Source organism: Octodon degus, unplaced genomic scaffold (assembly GCF_000260255.1).
Source record: "Octodon degus isolate 3935 unplaced genomic scaffold, OctDeg1.0 scaffold00043, whole genome shotgun sequence".
Classification (NCBI taxonomy): domain Eukaryota; kingdom Metazoa; phylum Chordata; class Mammalia; order Rodentia; family Octodontidae; genus Octodon; species Octodon degus.
The window spans coordinates 4,912,164-4,922,286 of record NW_004524619.1 but is presented as its reverse complement, the minus strand read 5'-3'; the positions used below and the strand labels follow the sequence as shown (position 1 = coordinate 4,922,286).

Below are 10,123 nucleotides of genomic sequence, written 5' to 3'. Positions count from 1 at the left end.
TTTTTTTTTTTTGGCAGCTCAGGCCCTTGCGCTTTCCAGGGAAGCGCTTATTCCACTGAGCCATCTCCCTGGCCCCTGGCTGGCCCTTTGAAGAACATTTTGGATTTGACGTTCTAGTCCCTGAGGTACAAAATCTTGACTCCAATGTGTCTGGCTACCACCATTCCCCTGACTTTGTATCTCTCTCTTTCTCTCTCCCTCTCTCCCCTCCCCCACCTTGTTGAAGATTACACTCCTCTCTTTAGCTTGAATAAAGGAAACTGAAATTTGTTTGATGTGGAATTTCTTATGATTAGTAGGTAGTAACTGGAAAATCTATAACATTTCAAAGTGAACATTTATAATACGACATCTAACCCAAAACAGTTAAGTCATGGTCAAGGACTGTCACCTGGGAAAGTGGCTGGACTTGTTGGGTGAATTGCCTGAAAGCCTGAGTTCTGTGCAGGGCCCAGGGTTCTATGCAGCCCATGCTCCGAGGCTGCTGTGTTGACTTCGTGTCTCAGAAGCCGGGCTGGCCTCATAGTCACGTGACCTGCATGCTCTGGACCCTGCCCTTGATTTAATTTCTGCTGTTCTCACTTTTAAATTTGCAATGCTTTTTGTAACTTATTAATTTTTTTTTTTTTTTTTTTTTTTTTTGAGACAGAATCTTGTTGTATATTTCAGTATGGCCTTGAACTGCCTATATAACCCAGGCTGGCCTTGAACTCATATGGGAATCCTCCTGCTTCAGCCTCCCCTTACAGGCATGCTTTTGAGGAAAATGCCCTCCATTTCCATTTTTTTTACCGGACCCCATGAATGATGTATGAGTAAATAGTCCTGCTAGTGTGTGTGTGTGTGTGTGTGTGTGTGTGTGTGTGTGTGTGTAATTGATCATATAGACAATCCCAGGAAGCTGTTGGATGTTGTAATACATGCCTGTAATCCTAACTCCTCGGGAGGCTGAGGCAGGAGGATGACAAGTTTGAGGCTATCCTGGGCAACTCAGAGAGACATTACCTCAAAAAAAAAAAAAAAAGAAAGAAAGAAAGAAAGGGCCTGGGATGTAGCTCAGTGGTAGAAAGTGGTAGAAAGCTTGTCTAGCATCCACAAACCCTGGTTTCAATCTCTCGTATGAAAACAAAACCAAACCACAAATCTCCTGATACCCTAACTTGGCACAGGGAGTGTTTGAATTTAGTCTTATCAGCCAGTCTGCAGTAATCTTTATTTGTCCAGTGTAGATAGAAGAGCACATATAGACGATCTGGATCCCCGACCACGCGTAGATGGGCAGGTGCAGATAATGTACAGCTGGGAAGTTACTTCTGGTTTCTGTGGGCTTGGGTGTGGTCTTTAAAATACGGTCTATTGTTGCAAGAGACATAACAATAGGTTAATTTTTTTAAAAAGCCACAGCTTTGCCGTTGTGAGTGGCAGGCTGAGTGCACCCCAGCAGCGTGCCCCAGCAGGGCGGGTGTGTTTCTCCTGTAGCTGTCTTTTTGGGTTTCATTGTGCACAGTGTGGTTGAGTTTAACCAGTGTTCAGGTGGCTGCTACTAGTGGCTATGGGACAGGTTGGGGCGATGGCTCCAAGATGAGGCTTCACTGTTAGGTTTGGGGAGGCAGAGAAGAGAATGAGATGTTGGATCTACACATGTTTGCTTTCTATGGGTGCCATTGGAGACTGGAAAGTGGACAGAACTGGAGGGTCTGGTAGCAGAGTTTGGCATCTGTCTTTTTTTTTTTTTTTTTTTTCCGGGGATTGAACTTAGGCCCTTGCACTTGCCAGTGCTTATTCCACTGAGCTATCTCCCTGGCCCCTTGGCTTCTCCTGTACAGAGACTTTGTCCTAGGACTTTAGCCTATTTGGGGGTTTCCTCTTCTGAATGACTCACTTGTCAGAGAAGCAAAGACCGTTGGTAACGCCCACCGTTGGTGAGATTTAAGGGGAAGCTGACTTTTTGAACCTGTACATAGATGCGTAAATAGAAACTGCTGTACAGGGAGAAGATGACTAGGGCATAAGTATTGTTGAAAAAAAAAATTTGCAAAGCCAGTTATAAGCCAGACTTGATGGCACATAAGGGTTGTCCCAATATTCTAGGAGGCTGAAGCAGGAAGATCACAAATTTGGGTTGCCTGACCTGGGCAACTTAGCAAACCCTTGTCTCAAAATAGAAAATAAAAAATGGGCTGGGGATGCAGCTCACTGTGAAGGCCTTGAGTTTAGTCCTCAGTACGGAGGAAAACAAAACAAAATAAAAAATATAGGTCTGAAAAAAAATAAATAAAAAATATAGGTCTGGACATGTAAGCTGGGGTGCAGCATTTGCAGGTGTGAGGCCTTGGGTTTGGTCCACAACTACACAAACACAAAGCAGCAAACAAACCAACAAACAGGAAAACAAAACAAAGCTGAATCATGGAGCAGCACACACGTAGCTATTAGTGTATGCATGTAAGTGTACACACAGGGTGATGGATTGTGTGGCTTCAGGTATCAGGTGGTTTGTGATATAGTCTCTCCTTTTATTTGAAAAAATATATATATTTAAAATTTTCCCCCCTTTTTTTGTCTTTTTGAGACAGGGTCTCTCTGTGCTCTTCAGGCTGGTCTTGAGCTCACTTGGTAGTCCAGGCTGGTTTCAAACTCACAACATTCCTCCTGTCTCAGCCTCCTGAGTGCTGGGATTATAGGCATTTGCCACTAAGCCCAGTGTTCTTGGTCTATATTTATGAACTTTTGTTTTTGTTTCCATTTTTTGGGGGACTGGATCTCACTATGTAATTCAAGCTGGCCAAGGTCTGATCTCACTATGTAGCTAGGATTAGTCTCAAATTTGTGATGATCCCCTTGCCTCAGTTTCCCTCCTAAATGCTGGGATTACAGGCATGTGCCACCACACCTGGTATGGTTTCTTTCAATGATAAAAATTTTATTATGGAAAAATTTAAGAATACACTAAAATAGGGACAATGATATAATATATTGCCGTGATCCAGTGGTACTGGTTAGTGACATTTTAGAATCATTTTTCCTCCCCCCTTCCCCCCTGCATTTCCAAGCAAATAACAGCAATGTGTCCTTTCACTCTCAGTACTCTTCTCTACTTTTACTTTTTTACAAAAGAGCATGATGTTCCCACTTTGGTAGCCCAAGGGTGACCGCGCCTGTGCCTGTCTCCCCAGATAGCAAGGCCATCGTGGATGGAAACCTGAAGCTCATCTTGGGCCTGGTATGGACACTGATCCTGCACTACTCCATCTCCATGCCTGTGTGGGAGGATGAGGGGGATGACGATGCCAAGAAGCAGACCCCGAAGCAGAGGCTGCTGGGATGGATTCAGAACAAGATCCCCTACCTGCCCATCACCAACTTTAACCAAAACTGGCAAGATGGCAAAGCCCTGGGAGCCCTGGTTGACAGCTGTGCACCAGGTAAGTGCCCTGGCCACCTCAGCCATGTGATCCACGTGAGGGTGTGTGGGGCTGGTGGGGCTGGGCCTGTGGCTTTGCGGTGATGGCTGTGAAAGACTGTGGGTCAGACACGCACCGCTTGCCCCTCCTTTGGCTGGTCTTCTAGGTGTATTCATAGGCCTGCTTAAGCGGCAGACCCAGTCATTTGTGTAAATGAAGGTCTCAGTGCTTGTGCTTCAAGCGGGCTTTGGGCTTAGTGTCAAGACTCCAAAGCCCTGTGTCTTCCCACCCTAGTGCCTAGTTTCCCACTGGCTTCAATAGAAACATGAGGTTCTATTAGGTGGCCTGGCATGAAATCTAAAGAATTCCACTGAGTGGAAGGTACCCATTTTCATTAACCACTGGGTTGACTATATAAGGGCTTTCCTTGCCCTTTTCGTGCTGAATTACTGTGGAATCACGTTGGGTCAGGATCCAGTTGGAGCCTTCTCCACCCTTGGTTGAATGTACTCCACAATTGTAATTATCCTCATTGGAAGGTTTAGGCGGATCATTAGAGTTTGCTGGTATGTGTACAACACAAAAACCAGAGCCTGTGTTTATACATCCCTCCCAAAATTGTTTTGAATTTTAAAAAGCCTAATAATTATATTTTCCTTTTACCAAGTGTCCTATGTATGCTGGGCCTGTTATTATTTAGTAAGGCAGTGGTTCATGTCAGCTAAGGACGGGAGGACGGCTGCTGCTGCAAGGCCTCCTCCCTGCTTGACAAGCTCTAAATTGGCATTGCTGAGGGATGATTCGAAGCGGTATTAGTTCATTTCCTTGTGTCTTCTTCCTTCTGTCTCCTGACACAATGTAGGATTCTTCTTTCTAGTTTAAATTTGAGGATGTTTACTCTAGTCTTACATGACTTGTGCTTATAAAGGCTCTTCAGATAATTGTAGGATTGCTGGCACTCCTCCCCATTTTGGAAATGGGGGTCCATTATGTAGTTCAGGCCGGTCCTGAACTCACCACGTAGCTCAGGCTGGCCTTGAGCTTGGGGCACTCCTCCTGCCTCAGCCTCCTGAGTGCTGGGATTACAGGCATGTGCACTATGCCTGGTAGTGTTGTGCCTTTGAACAAGTGGATTTTTGAATCACACTGTATGTTAATTCCGTCCTTTTAGATATAGCCAGGAATGGGGTAAATAAAAAAAAAAAAAACCCTCTTCTGTGAAAAGGCACTAGGCCCAAGGACCTTTGAGGAGTGCGAAGTGCCTCTTGCTGCAAGGTAGCACACCACAGGAGAAGTCAGTGCTGAGGTAGAATAGTTTCCATTCCGCCAGCCCCTATCTGTAGCAAAATTTGCCCATAAGATGTGTAATTGACCAAGAAGCTGGGGGACTTGAGATTAGGGGAGTTTATTTTTGAGCCCGTGATTTTTTTGTAACCTCTCCGTCAGCCAATGCTAACAGCATCTTTTGTGTGCCTCTGTTGACAGGTCTGTGCCCAGACTGGGAATCCTGGGACCCGCGGAAGCCCGTGGATAATGCCCGAGAGGCCATGCAGCAGGCAGATGACTGGCTGGGCGTCCCACAGGTGTGTATGTGCGGGCCGGGTTCCGCCGAGCCGCCCCTACCCTCTGGCTTGTTTCTGGCCCTCGGCACCCTTCTGGCTCAGATAGACAGTTGACCTTCTTGACATCCCGCCTTACTTGGGCTTCCCGTTGGCATCGCCATCTTCTTCCACTCACCGTAATAACAGGTTCTCATGGACCTGGCGCCTGTACCTCTTCTAGAAGGCTTCCTTTTACTCCTTGTCACATGCTGGAAAAAAAATTTTTTTTTTTTCTTTTTTTGGCTTTTTGAGACAGAGTCTCATTATATAGCCCAGGCTGGCCTCTAGCTCATGTTGTAGCCCAGCCTGGTCTCAAACAGCGATCCTCCTGCCTCACCCTCCGAAGTGCAAGGATTACTGGGGAGTGCCACCATGCCCAGCAAGTTTTCTGTTCTTTTTGTTGTATACCAAAATTTTTAACTGCTAGTCTGAGCCATGGCTACTATAGATAGTATTTAAGAGAGGTACACACACACACACACACACACACACACACACACACACAATGTATACATCAGGTCAGGAAAGAAGAACTTGGATTATTTTAATAATAAATGTATTGAGACTTGAGATTAATGCAAGTTACCTTTGATCTCTACAAGAGGTACTCACAGTAGTGACCATGAGCTTCTAGACATTATTAGTAGTATACTAAACCATTGTATACATTTTTTTTGTTGGTATCTGTCTATCTATCTGTCTTATCCATCCATCCATCCATCCATCCATCCATCCATCCATCTCATCCATTATCTATCTATCTATCTATCTATCTATCTATCTATCTATCTATCTATCTATCTATCTATCTATCTATCATCTTACCAACAATGGAAATTGTGGAAGAACTTAATAGTGCTCATAGAAGTAACAAAAAGCACTTGGAAATTGAATAAGTCTCAGATGCCATCTACAGTAGCTGTGCTGCTCAGGTGAGTCCAGTCTTGTTGAAGAGGGAAGAAAACCAGTGTTTTCCCTCTCAAAACCCCTTACCTGTCAAGCACTCAAAACCCTGTCAAAGAGCAGGTAGAGGTAGCTAAGCCGTGGGACCTCACACCTCACTCTGGGCTCTGCTGTGCTCAGAGTTGGCATTCAGAGCCAAGTGTATTTATAATAAGACTCTTTAGAAGGTCGAAAAAGCTTGCCTGTTTCTTGGGTTTGGTTTGGAAGCCATGTCTCTGCTACACGATCTGTTTCTTGACCAGTGCGCCCTCAGGAAGTGGTGCAGTATGTTTTTCTTCTCATCTTAAGCCTGAATCCATCTCTTTTAGACCTTCATGTGTTGTTGGCACTGGGGCGTTATTAAAGGAGCTGAGGAGAAATGCCAAATCAGCGCACATCCTACTTTGTGTGGAATGTATCGTAGGCGACTGCTCAAACCCAAAGAGCTGTTCTGTTCTTGTAGGCCGATGCTCAGTGTTTTCTGGTGCTCTCTATCACAGGAAGAGGGAAGTTGAGCTCTTCTGTTAATCATTTTGATTAACCCCATTTTTGGGACAGAGCCTTCGTTTATCTAAGGTGGTATGGCTTATAATGTGGTGGCGAGGTAGACTTTGGAGGGGACGGGGTGGATCTGAGATTGTCGCCAACTTGAGGGAGGTCATTTGTCTCATCTTGCTCTTACACTGAATGTCAGGAGAATGGCTCTCTCTCTTTTTCTTTTTAAGCAAATGGCTCCTAATACATATATACTTTTTTTTTTGGTATTTATTACAGGGTCTTCAGGGTCTCACTACATAGATCAGACTTGTAGTGGTCCTCCTGTTTTCAGCCTCCCAAGTGCTGGGGTTACAGGCGCGTGCCACTATGCGCAGTCTCAATCACCTCTCAGCGGGCCCCATTGGCAGGGTTGGTGTGGCAGGCTGAGCTATCTGGCCAGCCCTTGTTTTTTTTTTTTTTTTTTTTTTTTTCAAATAAAGGCAGGGCGGGGGCTTGAACCTGCGAGATTGCTCTGTAGAGCCTGATGTATAAATCGCTACGCTAACTCTCCAGCTCCTTGTTTTTTTAAAAATTGTATTTATTTATTTATGTGTGTGTGTGTGTGTGTGTGTGTGTGTGTGTGTGGCCAGCTCAGCTGACCAGGGGGCGGGGCTGGCCGGCATGTGGTGCTGGGGGATTGAACCGCGGTCCCTGTGCTTCGCTAAGCTTGTTCTAAGTAGGTGCTTTAGACCATTGAGCCATCTCACCAGCCCCAGCTCCTTGTTTTTTTTTTTTTATGTTAAAGAGAGAAAAAGAACAATAAAAGAAATACAGAATTTCCAAATAAGATGATAAGAAAATTAATGTTTATTATATTGTATATTGTTGTCTTTAGTTGCTCAGATTGCCTGGTATAGGCATGCAGTTGATCCAACAATCTAAGCACTAATTGTTTCTTTCAATGAGCTAATAGAAATTAGTGGTACACTTACCTTATTTATCTCGTGTATATATACATACCTTTTTTCCTTTTTATTTTCTCTTATCTCCCCTCCCAGTTGTTCTTTCCTTGGAAGCAGTTTCTTTCCCTTTCAGAGTACATACTGTAGGCCCAGCCAAATAGCTCAGCAGCCAGGGATTCAATCCCCAGACCTTCCATGCTGGCCCCACGCCCAGGGTACAATGAGATGGCCATTGAGACTGGGCGTGGTGGCGTGCACAGGTAATCCCAGCTCTTGGGAGGCTGTAAACAGGAGAATCACTATGAGTGTGAGCTAGTAGTGAGACCCTGCACACCCTGTAGACCCTTCCCTAAAATACAAAAAAAACCAAAAGCCACAAAACAATATATACTGTGTCTTTTGGATCTTTGTTTCTCTTTCAGTTTTTTATACTAGGGAGCCAATACTACGTCTGAGTCTGATGTATTTCACTTATGAGTTGGGTCTCTAGTTGCATCCATTTGCCTATAAAATCCTAGAGTTTATCTTTCTTTATAGCTGAGTGGTACTTCATTGTATGAATATCCCACAGCTTTTTTATCCATTTCTTGGTTCATGGATAACGTGTTAATCTTATCCCTTAGCTACTGCGGACTGATCAGGCCTGCAGTCTTCCAAATAATGGACAGAAAAGGTTTAAGTAAATGAGTCAAGTGACATTTAGGGCTCTAGAAGGATCAAAATCCTCTAATAAAATTTGAGATTCACTGGGGGCTAGGACCAAGACCTTCTCTGGGCGGCCATATTTATTTAGTTATCAGAACAAGGGAAGGGGATCCTGAAGTGGGAATCTCTCAAGGGCTTCTCCAAGTAGTTACTTTAATTTAGGAGAACTGTGTGATCTCCAGGAAGGTCTCCAACCAGGAGTAGTGGGATGCGTTCAGCTACAGTCTTTATCTAGTTAAGGGGAATTAGGGCCAGGTCTCCTTAGCTGTGGCCTCGTCGTGTCCTACGACGCCTCAGGGCTCTACCCGCCATTACAGGCCTCAGCTGGGATCAGTAACTCACAGGCACTCACCTACTGTGAGTCCAGTGCCCATCTCCACATAAAAGGCTTAATTAAGCCTTGGACAGTCTCAGAAGTCAACATGGAAGACCCATTGGCTGAGTCCTGCTCGTAGCTGCCTTGTAGTGGTCTCCATCAGATGGACATGTAGGCTATTTACAAGATCTGGCTATTACCAATTGCGCTGCCATAAACATGGGTGTGCACATAGCGCTGTGCTATGATGCTTCCATTTTTTTCTGGGAAAATACCCCAAAAATATTTTGTGACTCTATACCTAGTAAGTCTCTGTGTTGTTGATTACTAGATTTTTTTTTTTTTTTGGTCTTTTTTTCTGTTATTTTATCAAGTAGGTATTAATAGAGATGCAGACAGTAAAGATAGGCTTTACCACAGAAGAGATCCTTTTGTGAGCTTTTTGGTTAGTATTTCTAATCATATGTGTACTTATTTCTCCTTCCTGTCTTGGTATAATCTGTTTCTTCATTCCTTCTGGAAAGTTCAACCAGGGCATTGAGTAGAATCTCTTTGGGGGAGGTGGAGGGTATGAATCTTTAGATGTGCAAAATTGCTTGGAGATTGTCTCAGTTTCCAAAAGAGGGCTGATGATGCCTCTAAAAACTCTGGCCTGGGGATATAGCTCAGTGGCACAGTGCCTGCCTGGCAAGTACAAGGTCTTGAGTTTGATTTCTGGTACCAAAAAAAAGTACCAAAACTCTGATCTTGTTGTTTGGTTGAATTCAATTTCGTTTATATGAGAGGCTGACTCAATTTCTTCATAACTGTAGCATCTTATGGGTACAAATTGACGTGAGCATTCACCCGCTGTGTCATTACCCTAGGTCATCACTCCTGAAGAAATCATTCACCCAGATGTGGACGAGCACTCGGTGATGACTTACCTGTCCCAGTTCCCCAAAGCCAAGCTCAAGCCGGGCGCCCCCCTGAAACCCAAACTCAACCCAAAGAAAGCCAGAGCCTATGGAAGAGGTGAGTGCTCATCCCGTTGGCTCTGAGGCTTGTACTCTGGCATTATAATATGGCTTCAAGAGAAATGTGCTCAGGATCAGAAAGATAGAATTGGCTTCCTCCCTGAAGATGTTCCAGGCCTCCTTTGTCACTTTTTTTTTTTTTTTTTTAATGCCTAAGGTTCACATGTTTATATGTTTTGTTCTTCTGATTTTTTGAGACAGGGTTTTACTATGTAGTTCAGCCTGACCTTGAACATAGCCCAGGCTGGTCTCCAACTCATAGGGATCCTCCTGCCTCAGCCTCCTGAGTACTGGGATTACCAGCATGCGCTGCCATGCCCAGCAGATTCACTTTTTTATGACCACCATATACAGCTGTGTCAGTTGAAGGCTTTAAGAAACACTTCTGCCATATGCTAAGAATGAGGACCTTGTGATTTCAGTGTAGTAACTTTCTTGGTTGGAAAGGGCTGCTGTGCTGTTTTTTTTTCAAAAGAGGAATGTGTGCCTTGTCCGCAGGGGTGGGGTTGGGTCTTTTCCCGGGTTCCCAGTCTGCGGTGGGGTTGGGCAGGGCTCGGGGTCATCTGGCTGCTGACTCAGTCCTGCTGTTGGGCCAAAGCTGCCTCAGATTTCCAGATGGGGTTGGAGCTATTGTTAACCCCTGACGGACACTTCCGTGCTGAGATATCCTGTTTATGACTCCGCCAGGTCTCTAGGATAC

The 10,123-nt window shown here is 44.7% G+C and overlaps 1 protein-coding gene across 6 annotated transcripts in view; it reads left to right on the top strand.

Annotated features, from left to right (window-relative positions):
• The window catches only part of Flnb (filamin B), a 156,659-nt gene that overhangs the window by 58,164 nt on the left and 88,372 nt on the right, over positions 1 to 10,123 (top strand). For all 6 annotated transcript variants that reach the window (XM_004631611.2, XM_004631610.3, XM_004631612.3 and 3 more), the window contains exons 2-4: positions 3,177 to 3,425; positions 4,890 to 4,987; positions 9,274 to 9,421. In XM_004631611.2, the coding sequence (XP_004631668.1) occupies positions 3,177 to 3,425; positions 4,890 to 4,987; positions 9,274 to 9,421 (495 nt within the window). The remainder of the gene's footprint in view (positions 1 to 3,176; positions 3,426 to 4,889; positions 4,988 to 9,273; positions 9,422 to 10,123) is intronic.